The 19,839-nt window shown below is 40.8% G+C and overlaps 1 protein-coding gene across 4 annotated transcripts; it reads right to left on the reverse strand.

The window, feature by feature from the left end:
* Positions 1-4,566: 4,566 nt before the first annotated feature.
* Positions 4,567-19,839, reverse strand: LOC133924547 (DNA mismatch repair protein MSH1, mitochondrial-like). Of its 4 annotated transcripts, none has more exons than XM_062370136.1 (22): positions 19,442-19,839; positions 18,227-18,359; positions 18,040-18,137; positions 17,809-17,869; positions 17,151-17,270; positions 16,379-16,426; positions 15,605-15,669; positions 14,335-14,420; positions 13,526-13,690; positions 12,865-12,974; positions 12,308-12,413; positions 12,145-12,220; positions 11,330-11,388; positions 10,415-10,482; positions 9,255-9,428; positions 8,822-9,028; positions 8,297-8,553; positions 7,722-7,865; positions 7,304-7,355; positions 6,358-6,657; positions 5,153-5,860; positions 4,567-5,063 (listed from the first exon to the last, which is right to left on the reverse strand). In XM_062370136.1, exons 1-22 carry the CDS (start codon positions 19,549-19,551, stop codon positions 4,836-4,838), a joined length of 3,375 nt encoding a protein of 1,124 aa, XP_062226120.1. In that variant the 5' UTR covers positions 19,552-19,839; the 3' UTR covers positions 4,567-4,835. The 4 variants fall into 4 exon arrangements, with proteins under 4 accessions (XP_062226120.1, XP_062226119.1, XP_062226122.1 ...); XM_062370135.1 differs by having other exon boundaries at positions 17,794-17,869; XM_062370138.1 differs by lacking the exons at positions 15,605-15,669; positions 17,151-17,270; positions 17,809-17,869; ... (1 more) ...; positions 18,227-18,359; positions 19,442-19,839 and having other exon boundaries at positions 16,379-16,397.

Consider the following 19,839-nt stretch of genomic DNA (forward strand, 5'->3'; position numbering starts at 1 on the left):
CAGAGCCTTCCACCACCCATCAGTTAGGCTTACTTGTAGCTATTCAGTCAACATTGGATCAGTTTCCTGGCATCTTTGCTGAGCTAGAAGGCTTACCACCCAGCCACCCTTGTCATAACAAGATTCCTCTATTACCAAGAGCTCAGCCTGTAGTCATCCGACAATATCGGTACTAGCCAGTCTTGAAGACTGAAATTGAATGACAGGTGCAGAACATGCTCCACCAAGGAATCATTCAGCCGAGCACGAGTGAGTTTTCATCTCTAATCCTCTACACATAAAAAAAGATGGCACATGGCGGTTTTGTGTCGATTACCGGCATCTGAACATTCGATCAGATATATCCAACTACCTGGTTCCCATCATTGATGAGTTTCTTGATGAACTATCTAGCGCTTGTTGGTTCTCCAAACTTGATCTAAGAGCTAGCTATCATCATATATGCCTAAACCTAGGTGAAGGATTCAATATGGCCTTTCAAACTAACACAAGGCATTACGAATTCAGAGTTATGGCCTTCGGGTTAGTGGGAGCCCCAGCCACCATAGTCAGTGCGATGAACACAACCTTAGCACCACTTCTGCGTAAATCGGTAATTGTCTTCTTCGATGATATGCTCATTTATAGCAGATCTCTAGAAGACCATGTGAATCACCTTCAGCAAGTACTGCAACCCCTCCGTCGGGACAATTGGAAGGTAAAACTTTCTAAGTTTTCATTCGCTGAGAAAAGCATTGCATATCTTGGCCATATCGTCAGTGCTACTGGTGTGCATACCAATCCTTCTAAAATTGCTTCTATCCAAGCATGGCTAGTACCCAGCAATGTTAAGGAACTTCGTAGTTTCCTCGATCTCGTGGGCTATTACCGCAAATTTGTCCACAATTATGGCTCCATTAGCAAACCTTTAATGGAATTGATGTGCAAAGGAAGTCTGTTCATCTGGATTGAATCAACTGAGTTGGCCTTTCGCACCTTTCAACAAGCTTTGAGTACGGCACCGGTCCTTGCATTACCAGATTTCTCCAAACCATTCTAGATCGAGGCTGACGCAAGTGGAAAGGGGGTCGACGTTGTATTGATGCAAAATGGCCATCCTTTAGCCTTTGTCAGTAAGTCCTTGGGACCAAGAACAAGTGGATTGTTCACATATGAAAAGGAATACTTAGCTATACTGTTAGCCATCGAGCAGTGGAAATCTTACTTACAACTCAACAAATTCATCATCCTTATTAACCATTGAAGCCTTGCCCACTTGAATGAACAACGGCTCCACACTCCGTGGCAGAAAAAGGTGTTCACCAAACTTTTGGGCCTGCAGTATCGGATTATCTACAGGAAAGGGAGTGACAACGGAGCTGCGGATGCGCTATCTCGACATCCTAATCCCCCTATGGAGCTACGGGCTATCTCTTCCTGTCAACCAACATGGTTAGCGGAGGTAATCGCCAGTTATGATCAGGATCCAGAGGCACAGCAACTCTTGGTCGAATTGGTGGCGGGCAAACCAACCAATGGTCTGTACACTCTGAACCAAGGAGTCATTCGCTACAAGCAACGCATTTGGCTGGGTTCCAACACTGAATAGCAACACAAGATCATTGACGCTTTACATAGCAGTGCCATTGGAGGACACTCCGGCTTCCTAGTTACATATCGATGGATCAAAAATTTGTTTGCTTGGAAGGGGATGAAATCACAAGTGCATCAGCACGTGCTTTCTTGCCGCATCTGTCAGCAAGTCAAGCCGGATCGAGCAAAGTACCCTGGCCTGCTTCAACCACTCCTAGTTCTAGAAACTTCTTGGAAGATTATCTCTATGGATTTCATCGAGGGATTACCTCAATCAGATCACTTTAACACCATACTCATCGTTGTGGACAAGTTCTCTAGGTATGGGCACTTCATACCGCTCTCTCACCCCTTCACAGCAGTCAAAATTGCACAAGTTTTCATGGATTCCATCTACAAGCTCCACAATCTCCCGGATTCCATCGTGACTGACCGTGACCGCATCTTTACGAGTCGCTTTTGGTAAGAACTCTTCAAATTGGTAGGAATCCAGCTCTGGATGAGCTCGCGTACCATCCACAGATAGACAGTCAGACTGAGCAACTCAACCAATGCGTCGAAACACATCTCAGATGTTTCATATATGCTTGCCCGCGCAAATGGAGTGCTTGGATCCCACAAGCCGAGTACTGGTATAATACTTGTTTCCACTCCACACTCAACAAGTCTCCCTTTGAAGTTCTCTATGGAACATATCCTTGGAACTTTGGTCTGGATGACACGGCAACCTCTACTGCTATGGATGTCGCCAACTGACTGCACGGCGTGGTCTCATGAAGAAGCTCCTACATCAGCATTTGCAGCGCGCGCAACAGCGCATGAAGAACCAAGCGGACAAGAAGCGCTTGGAGCGTCAATGAGCTAGGTGATCTTGTCTTTCTCAAATTACAACCATATGTGCAATCCTCTGTTGCTTACAGGTCCAACAACAAACTGGCATTCAAGTATTTTGGACCATTCCGCATCATCAACAAAATTGGTGTTGTGGCGCACAAACTGGACCTTCCACATGCAAGCAACATTCACCCGGTCTTCCACGTCTCCCAGCTGAAGCCGGGGGTGGGCGGCACAACGACAGTCGTTCCTACGCTCCCTCCTGACGACACACCTCTACAAGTATCGGAACGCATTCTGCAACGTTGCCTAGTGAACCGCGGCACGGCAACCATCGCTCAAGTGCTGGTCAAGTGGTCCGTGACTCCGAAGGAACTCACAACGTGAGAGGATGCGGAAGCCTTGCGTCAACGCTTCCCATTCGTGCCAGCTTGGGAACAAGCAGACCTTCAAGGAGGGGGATGTCAAGGTGTGGCACGAGCAGGAGCGGCAAGATCAGGCGGACAGGCACACCAAGAGCACATCTAGGCGTTTGCTTCGATCACTGAGGAATAGAGACTTTACAAATAAAAGTAGCAATGACAGGAAAAAGGCACGAAAACTCCTTTTCCAAGAGAGTGACGCAGAGGAGCTTGCGTTATCCAGGCCAGAGTGGGTGACGGCATGATGTTTGGGCTGGCCCGTGTGAGCGTGGGGATAAATACTCGAGGAGCTATGTCTGTAAAGGGAAGGAAAACAGACACAGACATACATATAGTAAACCACCTTCTATCCTAAACTCATAATTCTTCCTCCTCTCTGTTTTTCTTCGTCTTCCCCACGTATCCTGCTGTTAACACGCTCAGCCACATGTGACGTGTGCCCCACCTCGGCTGTGTCCGCAAAATATTTACGTAGAAGAGTCGAGCTACCGTCACACAGTGACAGACTACATGGCTGTGCGTTGTGACTGTCGCTGAGTAATTCTGACCATGGAGCCAGCTGGGGGAGCGCCTGAGACATCCAGAGCGGCAACTATTGGAATGCTGAATCAAAGAGCGTTCGTATGGCAGGCAGCATGCATGCGCCACGGCACACATTCAAAACTGTTTTCGCAAGGACGCATGCATCAGAGATTCAGAAAGCCACTGTATAACCTTTCTTTGATTCCGTTTGTCATGCAACGGTCTAGAGTCTAGTCAAAGCGTCAATGGTCACGATCTCTTATTGCCGAGGAACTGATTATGCACAGCCTGTGATGATCACATCCAACACTCCATGGCTGAGTAGTAACTCGTAAAATCTGAAGCAGCGATAGCAGTGTCAGGGGTGCAAGAGGCTCGACCCTATGCCCTCTCTAGTTAATTAGAAATACACCAAAACCTCATTTTCTAATCTAGTTTGAGTTTCTTATACAAACAAATAAAACTAAAGCGGGTCAAAGGTATCCTAAGCCCTAAGGTTCATCTATTTGCACACCTACGTACATAGCTAGTAGCGGTACGGCCGTAAGATGCAGTTGGTTGAGGTTGTTGCATTCGCCGCGTGACCCAGACACGACGAGCCCATCCTGCAAAAGGGAATTAATTAACAAGAACCAAATGATGCGCAGCGCACAGCTCCATACAAGATTGGTACGACTGCTGCCGGTCACCGTCGCGCCAAACTGCCAAACGCCGGGGAGCATCATGCACTCATGCTCATGCTCGTGCATGCTCTGACGACGTGAATCCGTCGCTTGCCGCATTGGATGCCGAGTTGCCGACCTCTCGAATCCGACGTGGTTTGGAACTTGCGCGCACAACTCAGATACACTGGATACCGGAAAATAGCAATCACTTTACAAACATTCAAACTGTCATTGCGAAAGATATATCAAACGGCAGCTGATAGCCTTCGCCTTCGCCTTTCACATTATGCTGGCCGTTATGTGGGGCAGTGGGGGCTGGCGGGGACGAAGGTTGCTGTATCTCGCTCATGTCACAGGGTTCTATTATATTCCAACACCATTGGAATCTAATGATGAGAATCATGAAACGAGGACATTTTGATCGCCACAACTTTCAACCTAAAAGTGCATCCCTCATACAATATTCGGAATGTTGCTGAAAACATATACGAGTACCTGGCTTCATTTCAGGGAGCTCCGAAGGCGTGCCCCTGGAGGCTAAACAACGCAGATGAATCGACTTCTTGTACCCTAGAAGAGTAACCCAGCTGTTGGGTGTCAAATCAAGTATACTTGAGGAAAGTCATATTGCATTGCAAATCCTTGCACATGGAAAAAAATGCCCCTACTATGGACAAAGCTAGCATCACTATCAGGACAAAATTGGGGCGGCATGGTGTCAGTTAGCTCCTGCCTCCTATTTAAGTAGCCAAAAGAGATGAGAATGCAAATCGAGGCTCGCTCACACCCACCAGTGAAATTAGATCTTCAGTTGATTAGTTCAGTGAGCAGCAATTGCCTCTCCTGAGATTAGGGATATACCAAAGTTCCTATGCTTTCCATCAGCCTTATTGACGAGCTTGAAACCTTTCAAAGGAAGCTGATTTATGAGAAGAGTCTCCAGCTGGCAGGCAATGCTCTTGCCAGGAACCACGACATATAATATCGTGGCATTCTGCATACCTTCCTTCGATCTGTGAGTATGAAGACGGCCCACAAGATCATCCGTCTGCAGGCAGCATGGAGTCAACATTTTATGGCCCCTAAAGAGAAACATAGAGATACTGAATAATGCAGAAAATATGATAAACAATTTACCTGTCCAACATACAGCTTGTTGTCACTTCTGATAATCACATAGATGCTAGACCTGCCAACGGTTGAAGGTGGTGGTTGTTCTCTAGTGCCAACAGCAACACAGACAACCTCGACCAGTTGTGAGATGCTTCTTTTGTTATAGAGATCCAACAGTTTCTTCTTGCATATCATGGTAACAATGCTCTTGACTTCCTTCTGCAGTAGTCCAAAGGCACCAGCTGGAAGTTCTAGTCCGTTTCTCAGAGAATCAGGCTTCTCAACCAAGCCATTTGCACTGGAGCTGGCATTAGCAGGCTCGTTGTGGACTACCGATGCTGTTTGCTTGTTGTTTGTGCTCATAGCCATATATAGCTCCTCGGCCCTTCTAATTATCAAGTCAGCCATGCCTTCCCTCCTGGCTGTTTGGAAAGCAAGGCTTTCTCTACAGATACCATCCTTTAATCTCCATGTTGGATGAATGCACCCATCGATCACTTCAGTTCCCATAGCTTTGAAATCAGTATTGCTGAGTGAGAGAGGCAGGTCAAAAATTCCATGTAGGTGAGTTGATATGATGCCTAGGCAGCCGACATTATCGAATCTTTCAATGATGCTACCAGCTATACAGGCTCCTTTTGCGGTTTCTGTGCCCCTACATATTTCATCAATCAGAACAAGACTCCTAGCAGTAGCTCGACAGACTAATGAGCGTATCTCAGACATTTCAATCTGCAAAGAACAGGAAGTCAAAACAAAATATCTGCAATGGGTATTAGACAGTTTATGGTACAACCCTAGAAGCTAATAACCAAACACAATTTTCTAGAATCAGGAAATGAATAGTCTATCATATGCACATCAGGGAGCCAAATGATTCTGGAACAGCTACTATGTCATCCTTCGTCAGGAAATATGAGAACAAAGATATGCCTAGTTCAACAACACATATGTAACATGATGTAATTAATGTGCCTGGAGAACAATAGTGTACCAAATTGGTGGAAAAGGCAAGAAGGTTGGACCAAAATAACCAACCTAATTAGTTTACAATAGCAACACCACAAACTAATGAACTTTCAGTAGGTCCAATTCTACCATGAAAATAACTAAGATAGTAAGATGGTACAGTGTTAGCAGCACCTGCATTCATCTCAGAATATAACATGGCAGCCACATCAACGCCACAAAATGGATAAAAGAAATACGCAAAGCTACAAAATTGGCACCTGAAATGAACTTTTCCCATCGGCTGGGCTATCATAGGCTTTCATATGCAACATAATGGAATCAAAATGTGGGATTACAGCTGAAGCAGCAGGCACCATAAGGCCACATATTCCAAGCAATGAAGCTGCACAAACTGATCGAAGCATACTAGATTTACCACCGCCATTTGGGCCAGTCAGAACAAATAAAGAGTGCATGTGGACATCATTCAGTATTGCATTCCCTTGATTAATATCAAGCCAGTAAGGAAAGAGTCCTAGCAAATCCATTTCACTTGAACTTTCCTCCACAACACAGTGCTGCAAAAGTATAATCAAGGTATTTAAGCAGAAAAGTTGTAATAAAGAAGCATGTCATCTGGCAAATGTATAAACACTACAGCTCATGGCTGCCATCTCCTAAACATGGTTAGTCCAGCTAAACTATGTTTAACTCTTTTTAATTAAAATAAAGTATCATCATTTATACTTGAAAATACAGCCAGGCTGCAACTCAAATAACACAAGGAAAACTTGCTGGCTGCTAGACTTACTTGTAGTCGATTAGAAGACCTAATCAAACTAGTGTACAAGCAATCCAACGTTGATGAGCTATTAACAAGTATAAATAGTCTTGATTTAAGTAGGATTAGTGGCTTATGCATTTGAACTATCCTGTCATTAGAAGAATGCAAAAAGGGTGGAGTCCACAAATGGCAAGTCAAACTTGAGAAGTCCCAACATCCTGATGAATTTAGAGGACATACGAAACAGTTGATTCTATGTAAAACCCTTAATTCCGGACACATCGTTAAAACAAATACAGTATCATCATGCCATGTTAAACTTTGTTGTAACTGGACTAGCAGGACAACAGACACAGTAACTCATTGACTACTTCCACAGATGGATAGAGGGAGGGAGGAAGAGAGACTCAAAATACGGACAAATAGTTCAAAAATAGTACCTTTGATAAGGGAGATATAGTAGGAAGCATCCAACCCCTTCTTCGGGCCTCACTGCTCAGGATAAAAAACAAAAGCATGAATAAGACTACTGTGCATAGATGGATTGCCAGACAGCAATATCATCATAATGCAGAACTGATAATACTCTGCCTTGTAGAACTCCAAACACAATGCCGAGTGACCAGATTTATATCTCGAGTTTTTTTAAAGCCAATTCATTTGCCGAATCACCACTTCCTACTAGTAAGCAGTCCAAAGTTTGCTTGAGTGCCAAAATTTGAAACTTAGTTAATTTGCACACTAGCAGAATAGCAAGAATGTAGGCTTAATCCAATGACACGTTATAGACTGATGGAAAAAAGAAAGCACACATTGCTTTCATAGGGTGTGCCTGAAAGCAAGGACCAAAGTAATCACCTAACATGACCAAAAAGTGCTTTTGCTATGATGAGCAAAGTTGAGCAGAAGACAAGGATGTTGATCTTGTCCTGCAATTCACTTGAAAGCCCTCTCAACAGCTCAAGAACTTTATTTTTTGCATTATCACAAGCTTCATGGTACCTGAAAAAATAAACATCAGCATATTTTTAGTAAAAGTTAATGTGAAAAAAGTTTTCCATTGTAATTGCTTGTCCTAGAATGTATGAAAACTAGCTTATTGTAGGATGCTTCTACTATGTATCAATCAAAATACTACAATGCATCAGTTCGTAATTTTGTAAAAAGTAGAAAAAAAAAACACAATAATAGAAGGTGACATACAATTAATGAATGCAGCATTTTCAACATGAAGCATGTATATATTTTACTAACATGCAGTAGCATTTTCCCATGACCCCTGCAAGGTTTCATATTGTACTAAGTGAGCAACTTCTGATAACGACCCAACTATAGGATGTTTAAACCTAACAATAGAGTCTGGTGCCAGATTGCTAAAGCATTTGTTAAGTCAGGCTGTAAGATCTGCTAGCAGTTATCCTGTGGGGCAGTACCTGGTTAAAGCATTCTCAACTTTGATTGTTGTAAACCATTCCTCCCCAACCTTTCTGCCTTTTGAATCAATTGCAGGCTTCAGTTGTTTTATTTGTTGCTCACCAGATGTGTTAGCCCATACATTTGGTATGAACCGTTTCCCTTTAAACCAAACAGCTTCATGCTCTTTTGCATAACAAATTTCGCCTTTAGGAACTCCATTCGAGGATATTACAGATTTTACTCTTGAAATAATTGGCATAAAATCTTCAATGACCTGAAAACCACAATATGCATTCATATAACCCAAGCAATAGACGAGTCCAAGGAAATGCAAATGGAAAATTCTCATGTCATATCCTGATTCCTGCAAATATTGCAGTATCATATACCACGTTGGAGACCGTGGCTGGTGGTCAATAATTTCAATAAAGATGTCATCAAGGGCTATTGGAAATAGTTGACTCTATGCAAGAAAAAAAGAGGGCAATGCAAGAAAAAAGAGGGGTCAAATTTTATACAGAAATAAATTGCTCGAAACCCACCGCTGTTGATAATGCCTCAGCAGCTATGTCAACATTCCCAAACTCTTCTTCAGCATGGATCCTTTTCACACGCCCCTTCCAAGATGACTCCATATCATTAAAGAACTCCTTGGGAATATATTCGAATGAAGTTATTGCCTGATCACTTTCAACACCTAAAGAAATCACTTCAGATATACGTTGTGAAATAAAGCTACATTCATTCACCTGCAAAAAGGTAAAAAGAAATGCTCCAGATCAATAATGAAATGGAAGGGAAACTCAAATCAGTAACCATACAAAATAAAATGAGGAATCTCAAAAATATTATCCAAGTACACCACATGTATATAAAACATAAAAGATAGACAAAGCTTTACAGCAATCAAAGCGTTGCATCATGTGTAATATCCAGACTACCACAAGAAACTTAAAAGTTTTAAACAGCACTTACAAGTATATCAGCTTCAACTTTCAAACCAGTAACCACAGAAGCAGGTACCAGCAATTTGTTCAGGATAGCAGAAAGTTCAGCATTTCTACTCATGAGCATAATCTCGTTGAGGACATTTTTTATTCTACAAAATTCAATGTGATTGGCCTCTTTTGACTCAAGTAGCTTTACAAGCTGCAAAGACATTGGTAAATGAGTATCAGGCAAATAAATGAGATGAAGTACAAAGCATTGCAAGCATGAATGGAAGGGTCAAAATGAGATGAATTAGAATCATGGGATATCATCTACACTGATCAGCACCAAGTAGTGGGAGATACTGAATTTTTCAAAAGGGAAATAAAAAGTTGAATAGTAATAAGAAGAAGAGGAATGCAAAATAGGATGTCTGGCTCTGAAGGCTAATGAGGTCTCAACAGATTAAAATAGGATGTCTGGCTCTTTCTTTTGGATGTCTTTGTCCTTACGCCACTTGAATTAAAAGATGAACATGTAACATGATATAAAATGAGCCATGGCATAGATCTTAGAATTGCTCATCTCACATGCCATTTTGCATAGTTCATGGAAACATATAAATCTACTAGAGCAAAAGTGGCCAGCTAGCGTGAGTGATGCTTCCTCAAAAATCATTCATAATGGCAAACAGACTAAATAAGGCAATACGTATGATACTTTTCCTTATATGACCTTATTGATTGCGCTCTAGTTGCAAGGCAGTAAACGGCAAAGCACACACTAATCAAGGAAACATTGATTTTTTGGATTAGCATCTGCATGGTCATCTTATTTCCATATAAAAAAGTTTGCATGCTATCAATGTAAAGCATCTCATGCATTATGAATGATCTGGCAAGCATTTAGAGGGAGTAACCAAAGAAATGTTGAGGATAGTTTAGTCAATTCCATTCGCTCTTTGGTCCATGTGCAAATTCTAAATAGCCTTGTATAAGTAAGAAAACAGAGGGAGCACTTCATGCACAAGCCTGGCCAATTGACTGTTGTGCTTAACTGACATGAGAGTCATGAGACTGCTAGGGTCTAATTTCACAAAACATCAAATGTAGTTATCTAGAATGAACATGCATCGGAGGCAATAATTCATAGGATAACTGATGGGAAAATTGCACTATTTGCTCCAAAAATATGAAGTAGCAAACCTTCGCTGGTGGTATACAAGTAAATTCAGGAATGGAGCAAGTTATGCTGCCCATAAGTCTGCAAGCCTCTGCAACAAAGATATAAATGGGTCATCATCTAGCACTGAGCTAATATTTTCCATCAAACTGAGTAAAGATTTTAAAAACATGATATGAAATCCCAAACAGTACAAATAACAGGGAGAATATCAAGAATGCGACAGTGAAGAAATAATTATCTGCACGTTGATACAGGATACCAAACAGAACGAACAATTAAAAGAGTGGTGACAACGACCACGAAGCGTCTGTATAAGCCAACAAGAGAAGTTGGCATGATAATTACTTGGAAAAGGAAAAATAACGTTGACCTCGTTAGGACTCGAACAAAATTAAAATGGCAAAGCATGAGGGCAGCTGCTTTTATAGTTATTTCAACCCTCCCAAAAATAATGTTAAGAAATACTCGGATCATGGAATCTAAAACTGCATGATAGGCAGATAGAAGCTCAGAACCTGCAATGAGGCAACCCACAGCAAATTGTGCTCATGATCCTATGGTACCTATGCAAGATTAACTTATTTTTGACAAAATACTTCCATGTTTCGATTGTGAAATGGTTTTACAATGCACATATGCACAATGTCTGCACAAGGACAAGTATCGCTTTGAGTCACCACTCAGATCATCACAATGTAGTCAGCACAGAAGAGCGCACAAAGTTTCATCAACCAGCTGGAATTACAAGTAGTGCTTTTCCATTTTATCCCATTTTTTGTGAATCATCCCAGCACAATATTTAATAATTGCAAACACGAATATTTGCAGTTATTTATAAATCAAATAAATTATATTGCAGAATGAGCTCAAAGTTCCAACTCTTGAGCCGGAATTTTCATGAATAAATTACAGCTCCATGGTTTAACAGATTTTACCTTGAACCGCTGACGCAACATCGAATGATGGAGGATTAAGAAGAAGATCTCTAATATACCTGAATATCACAAGAAAAGGTAAATCTCAAGAACTAAAGCCAAACCGTAAAACCATTGATTGCAAAGGCCATGTCAGTATCTCATATAAAGTAAACCCTTGTGCTACAACACAATGCATAGTGTGATGACACGATTTGAGTAAAAGACCAGTTGCAGAGGATGATATGTAGCAATGCTTAAATGATATCTCTCACCATAATTGCTGCTTTTAAATTTCCAAGAATAAAATCAGTGGTAGGACTACAAAAACAATAGATGTTGCTTTAGCTGGATTGCAGAACAAGGTAATAATCAACGCCCCAGTTTTTTCACATGTCTGCCCAACTAACAGGCCCAGAAGCAAATAAGGGCATTGAACACAAGTTGTCCTTTGGTTAATGGTAGTCTATATTACCTATCAGCATTTTAATATGGGCATTTGGAGGAAAGTTGTTGCCTAGAGAAGCAAAAAAAAAAAAAGGATTTGAACACCTAAACTCACTTGGTAAAGCGATAAGTAAATTTAAATGGAATGGTACTAAACAAGATTCTGTTATATGCCTGGAGAGATTGCCCTTGTTGAAACCTCAACAGATAGTGGTGCTCTATGGGGTGTTTGTGGGCATATTGAGTGGCCAATCATATTTCAATTAGATTTTTGACACACACACACACACAGAGAAGCAGTTGTCTTTCAGACTAGCATATATTTGTTGATGTGTTGAACTACTAAGCAATATTACACAGTTAATCCAACAAATCACTATAATACATACATTGATGGAAGCCCGCCACAATTTGAAGGGAGCACTATTTTTAGCAAACTCGGTATTCCCTCAGTTGGAATGACTCCTACAGCACGTGAATTTCAAATAAGATTCATCAACTTTAGAAGCCTCTTTAAAAAGATCAGCTATATCAAAGAAAGCAGAAGCACACCAATTTGAGTAGCAGTTCCAAGATAAAGAGGTTGAGGCCTGCCTTCCAACGAAACGGTGACATTGCGAAAATTAGTTTTCTCATCAAGCCCATATATTTCCCGTACCTTGACAAAATCATTCTTTTAGTTACAAGAACAAAAATATAAGGCCAAATGAGGATATAGAACGGGCAGTGGCACATTAACAACTCCAGGAAAATCAGCAAAACCATTGCAACACACGAAAACAGATGAGACAACACTTTGTCAACAATCAGAGTTATTCTAATTGTGATCCCGTTGTTATATCCTTCTTAGGGGCTGTTTGGGAAGGGGAGTTCGGGATCCAAATCCTTTGAACTAAATGTTGAGGAATCCTAATGCAACCCCCCTCTTCTAAAAAGACAGTTCAAGGCTTTGTTTTATTGTCGTGTAGAACTTATATGACTTTGAATTTTGATACTCTGGTCTTTTAGACCCTTTGTACGGTTTTACTATATTATTAATATATACATTTTCAGCAGGGCCTTCCCCCACAGTTCTCCTAAAAAGACAATAAGATACGGCCGTAACAAACCTTGCATAAAAGCTCCTCGATAGGTGAGCCGTCAAACCATTCAAAGGACTTCCCACTGCACTCTCCCCACAAGAGCCCGCCTTCACCGAATTCCCCCCAGCGTGATGTCCCTGCAGCAAATGAAAGAGAATATATGAAATAAACAGCAATGTTCAAAACCACACATAAATATCAACTGTGTCTATTAGATGCATAATATAATGCTAAAGACACATATCAACTCTGCCTCCATAAATTACATTACTGCTATTATATGGATAGTTTCTTGCATCATACAGCAAAGTGACAACAGATCCATTATAACATTTCTAACAGAAATTAATGCCTTGATACACGCAGAAAAGTGTGAACACCTAACTGGCTTTGCATCCTTGTTTCAAGAAAGAAAGCTCTGAGCCAATCAACTGTGAAGAAAGATGCTATTCAACATTACCCATTGACTATTAATTCTCGAGATATTAGTGAACATAGACCGTACCAATGTATTATTTGAAAAACAATTTGAAACTTTTAATATATGATATTATCTAAAAAATAAAAATAAGACCATAACAGCATAAATTAGAAGATTCTGATGCCCAGGTTGCCGAATAGTTGTATCCAGATCAAACTAAATAAAGAGTATAAGAAAGACAATTCCCCCAGGAATATAAATCCAAACCTGAAGAATTATTCCTCAAAGAACTGTGAAGGTATAGATGATGATAACGACATATGCGAAGCTTAGTAACCACGGCCTCCTCTGTTAGGCCCTCCTCAGCTGAATAAGTTTTCATTGTCTCGAGCACAGATATCAAGCAATAGCCTTTTGCAGAGTGTGAAATCCCTGATGAATGAGAACACCATGATGTACTATCTTGAATCAGCACCCAGTGGCCTCATGAAATTGAGTATTTAACTGGGAATTCAAAAGTCAAGAACACACAGAAATGACGGTAATATTTTAAAACATAAAACATCACATATTTCCTCCAGGAACACAATAGTGAAAATGACACACAAATATAGAAGTTAGTAGCACTGCATATAGTATAGATACATATATCTTGCAATCTGTTACTGAGTTCTCATCCAATATAAGCATAAAATGACAAGTTGTTATACAGCTTGGAAACTATCCATCCAAAATTCATACAACAACAACAAAGCCTTTGTCCCAAGGGGTAGGCTAGAGATGAAACCCACAAGATCCAACTAAAAAGTTTTACTATTCAACAAAAGAAACCAGCATTCCATATCAGCCCATTGACTAGATCATTCGCCACTCGAATTTCATGCATGATGCCATTTACTATCCAATTACATAGAGTGAATAAATGTGTAGCATGCTACAACGGAACAGAAAGAAAAAATACTAATCCGGAGTTTTTTTTCCCTCGAACACGTAGGAGAATTGCGTATCATTATATTAAAGAAGAAGAATGGTAGAAACCCGAGAACACTGAATAGAAATATAGAAGCACAGCATACCAACTACAGGCATTGGATCAGGGAATTCTACATCATGGTCTACTTCAGCAAGACCAAATACATATGGACTACCAGGATGTGCATGCCTGTAAAAAAGAAAAAGAAGTTTAACATTATGAACTGAAGAAATTATCAAACCAGAAACAATAAAAGCAGTGAAAGTTCTTAATATTGGACGCCAACTGCCAGTACCAATGCAAGTATAAACAGATTCGAAGAGGACAAACACTACATCGCCACATTAGAAAGCAATACATCATAGATGGACATGTAACATCAAATGTCTGCCAAGTTATGATAAAACATCTATGTGACTATTGTGATTATCTGATTTCAGGACCTAGATCTGCCTGGCGCAATTTGCAACCCATTTTGAGTCCATGTCACAGGCCCAGCAGAGCCAAGACGTGAGGAATGAAGTATATTGCCCAATTTTTTTCTCAACAGCTTAAGCCTCATGTTGATCTAGTCATTGCATAAAATTCAATATGGTAACGAAGACAAGTGGTCCTGCATTTGTGACCTGGCCAGTGCAATTTTAAGAAACGATAATTGCAGTGCACTTTGAGCCATGTTATAAACCTGTTGGTTTACGACCCCTCCTCCAAAGCTTGGTTGAACAGGTTGGTGCACAAAATTTGAAGATTTTGTGTGAATATATGTGAGGACAGCAAACAAAGCAACCAATTAACCCCTCATCTTGTTGTGAACTTTGAGGAAAGTTACAAACAATAAGCATCACAATGATGAACAATCATGCACAATCTGACACAATGAAATATTTGCATGGGAAAAAAACAATCCAGTCCCAAATCTATTACACAAATATTCCCCTATGACCAAATAAAAACTAGACCAACCTAGGTGGAACTAGGTGGCTTTATATTGAGAAGAAATAGGCACCCAAATTCGCGTCAAAGAGGACTCGAACTTGGGTGGTCTAGGCATACATTCACACCCTCAACCAATTGAGCTAGGCTCAGTTCCACCCCTATGACCAAATAAAGGGTACAATGAGTATTGAGTCTTCTCTAGAACTTCTGAAGTACACCACAGCAAGAACGACATCAATAGGGTGGGTACAACCTTGATAAACAGCAACAGCAACAGACCAGATTCAGCAAAATATATGCGAGAATCAGATTTATGAACCAATGCACAGACCACAGAGTACCAAATCAACATTGCGAAAACCCCTCCCAAATAGCATCCCCACTAGAAAATAAAGTGCTTAAAACTTCTACAGTACATTACATAGTTCTGTAATTACCCAGAAATAAATCGACCTTTCCGCGCACGAGCTTGAGTTGGGCCTTGGATTTCCTCAACTATGCACTGAATGTCAATATTAACAGAAAAAATAATGTACAATATCACAAGAAAACATCAGCATAAGTTGACTGGCTACTACATATGCCTAAAGTAATAGACAAATCAATAGTCAAAATCTGCAATATATAGTTATAGATTACACTGCATGATCTGGTACTGCACATAATTGAATGAGTTGTAAGCTTAATGTCAGAAACATTTTACCAATGTCACCCATAGAGCAACCTAGCCACATCCACAAAATGTGTGGTCAATGGTTGTTCCAGACAAATCAAATTGGTATAAGAAAACCATACGATATAGATAGATGCATGATCATCTGAGCAACTCATTTGCGAAAGCTCATTAGAAGCTTCTTTCATGCCAGATGAATTTCATCATTCCATGAAAGCAAGGGATGCAACCAATGAAAAACACAGCACAAGATAGTGCATCATGAGGACAACCAGTAAGTCGCCAAAACAAACAAGTAACTGTAACCTTTGATTGTTCTATAAAAGCTGATTCTTAACCCTATTCAGCTGGATGGGACGAAAAAGACTGAAAACCCAATGCCCACTACAACTCCAAATAAGCATTCCCACATCTCCTGCAGTGCACTGAACTTATAGCCTGTTGAAACAGTGGTTTTATACATTACAGTTACATTTGCATTCCTATATTACAGCAAACAACTGGTTTCAGGCAAATGGGAAAGAGTTTAAAATCATACCACAGAATAACCACATCGAGTCAAGTCATCCAAAGTTTGCCGCAGATTCTGCAAGTGAACTTGATTTTATGTCATACTATTCTCATCAGAACATTAGAAACATGATAACTTCAGATCTATAACTCATAGTTTGAGTAGTAGAAATCTAGTTGATATGTCTGGCCCTTATTAATGAAAATAGAAAAGTGCAGAATGCAGATAAATGAGACTCGAGTGAGAAATAAGTTATCCAGGCTTATCATGTTTAAGTGGCCAAAAACTTCTTGTTTCTCCTCCTAATATAATTGTCCACATGGTGGCTTTCAGAAAGAAAAAAATGGCCAAAAACTGTAAAATGGAGGTAATCTGCAAAAAATGACATTTCATTTAAAGTAAAACTTAAATCCGAAATGAAAAGGCAACAACAGTAGTTGTCAAAAATTGATATGGATGTTCTAACACAGAAAGGTATGAATAGACTGTAACAAAGTCTGAATACTCTAGAAATATTAAGGTTTAATGCTCTCCAGTTCGTTCATGATACTTTTAAAACTAAATCCTAAATGAAAAGGTAACAACAGTGGTTGTCAAAATTCAATATGGATGTTCTAACACAGAAAGGTATGAATAGACTGTAACAAAGTCTGAATACTCTAGAAATATTAAGGTTTAATGTTCTCCAATTCCTTCATGTTACTTTTCTACATACCGATGCAATAAGTTGATGATTCTCTAAGAAGCTCGATGAGCAAATCCAAATTACAGAGCATAAACAATGTTACAAATAGCATACCATGACTGGACACCCAGCTTTTGGAATACTGTCAGAACGCAAGCCTCCATAAGGATTTAAGCCTGCATGCTCTACAAGAATGCATGCATCAAAACCAACAGCTTCATAGAAATCTCCTACCTGAGTAACAAAATCATCAAATATGAAACATCCATTTAGTTTCCATTTCAGTAGCATAGAAACATTTCATAACCATGAATAAAAAAGGACAATGTGCTTAAATGAATTTCCCAACCTGGATGGGAGAGCATAAATGAAAGACTAACAGGGAGAAATATAATCTATCTGAAAACTATTTTAATAAAATGCTGAAAGCAAATCCAGCTGGATAAGTGACGATCCAGATTGAGGGGTGTGTAGTAAAAAAAAATAGAAAGTTCTGGTCCTATGCATTACTACTTGCAGACTGAACACGCTGACATGTGACATCGCAACTATCTATCCGAAGTGCATATAGTAAATTGTCACATGTCATATAGATCTCTGGTATAAGTAGCATGGAGGGAATAGCTAAGAACAAGGTTTGTTGGTTTTGACAACTTTAAGATTTTCTTTCCTTTGCCTAGAAATTCCATGGAATGTTGTGTTTTTTTAACCCAAAATGACTGCAGTAACCTTAATGGAATAATAGATAGTAGCATACTCGGCAAAGTAGAACCTCACGAGGAAATTTCAATTTGAATTGCAACATTTCCATGTTCAGGGTTCCATCCTTCAGGCTGAAAAAATCATATCAACATTGAGTCAATGAAAACATCATGTTAACCATTAACTCTTTCAAGAAAATAACGAAAATGGTAAAAGAAAATTAGCAACCATAAATTGTTTGACAAGATGATCATTGCATAAATGCATAATTATGTTAAAGCATATAAATCATATGCTTCACCTTCCATTTCTCAAAGTCGGATCCAACCCTAATATATTCGAATACACAAGCCTCTGAGTCAATTGCACGGATGATGGTTTTCTGCACCTATCCATATTCTGAAAATAATAAATAGTAGAACAACAATAAATAACAGAAGCATCAGCGAAAGTACATGGGGGAGAGATATATCAGCTGTTGCAAGCACCTCTTTCCACCAGTGGATATGTGACAGCATGTATTTGTCGCAGTATTCCCCCTGTTTGTTTGCTTTCCTTGACGCCATTGAAATGCCTCGTGAGACCTTCCTTGGTTTAGACCAAGACCTCCTGTTGTATAACCTGGAGCAAAGACGGTCACTAAGATTATGCAAGCAATCAAAATGGGCCACAGTGCCATACTCTATATATCCAGATTGGTGAAAAGGCAAGTTAAGCACTTCATTCTCCAGTGGAAGTGACCTGAGGTACGTTCGTCACTATATCAAGACAAATTTCACACTCATGCTTATACCAAGTTGGATTGCACATTCATGCTTATAGATTATAGCTACACAGATCACTACAATACGATTCTGCAACTAAAAAACTACAGTACAATTCAAATTTAAAGCCAATGATCCCAAGGTGAACAAGGCTTCTCTCCCATGCATTCTCTAGTTTTTTTTTTTTTTTTTTTTAGTACGGGGAAACTCCCTCTCCATTACTATGTAACGGAACCATCATTTGAGTATCTTACAACCAGTCAGAAGGATAGAACTAGCAAACCAAAATGCCAACAAAGAAGACCAGATAGAAGAAGGAAGCTAAAAGTTTCACAGAACAGTCCTGATATGGCTAAAGACATGTCCAAAAGCATAAGGGTTACAGGCTAGGCAACCAAAGCCAACCCACACACAGGAAATAGTCTTGAAGAAATCACGGAGCCTCCTCAGCATCCTCATCAGGAACTTGCTCATCCTCATGCTCCTCCGAGATAATCAGCTGGTTACTAGGAAGGGCTCTGGGAACAGATTGCTGTTGGCCAGCAAGAGCATTCATGACAGTAAGAAGTAAACCTTGAGCACCCTGCATTCTCTAGTTGGTACTTGTACATGTTTCTTCAGACTTTCGGACCGTTCCGGTCATAGAGGCCGTAATCAAGTATAGTTGATTTAGTTCTCACCTCTCAAGGAATTCAAATATATTTATCTAAACAAGCGATTAATTCAAGCATCCATAGAATCGCCAAAAGCTACCCCACCATCGCAGCGCCGCACTCTAAAATCCGCACCAATGCCTTCGGATTATGGGGTTCATGTTCCACTACGCCCACACTAAGAAACAAAAAAAAAATCCACACACGCCACACTGCACAAAAAATACGCAGCAAAACGAGACAAAAATGCATAGGAGTAGGGAGGGGAGGAACTCTAGAAGCTCACAGCATGGGGAGAGGGGAGCGGCGCAGGCGGCGAGGCCGGAGGAAGGAGTCGGCAAGGGGCAGCCACCGCGGCATGGCGGCCACGAGCGAGCTCGCGAGCAGCCGCTGCATGGCGCCGCCGCGCGGGAGGGGAGAGCAGCGGGGCACACTAGGGTTCCGCGGCAGCCCTCCAATCCGCGGTGCGGGTCTCGGCTTGGGCGTCGTGTTCCCGCCGGAATGGGAGGTGGTGGGGGAGTGGGAAGTGGGAGGAGAGGCCGAGAGGCGGAGGAGCGGTGGGGTTTTGGCAGGCGTCGGGGCGCGAGCAGCAGCGAAGGAGGCGGTAATGGTGGCAGGCCGCGGCGGTTTTCGTCGCACGTTTCTCGGTGTGTAGTGCGCACGCCTCCCGGAGCGTCTGACTGA

The sequence above is a fragment of the Phragmites australis genome, chromosome 7 (assembly GCF_958298935.1).
Source record: "Phragmites australis chromosome 7, lpPhrAust1.1, whole genome shotgun sequence".
NCBI lineage: Eukaryota > Viridiplantae > Streptophyta > Magnoliopsida > Poales > Poaceae > Phragmites > Phragmites australis.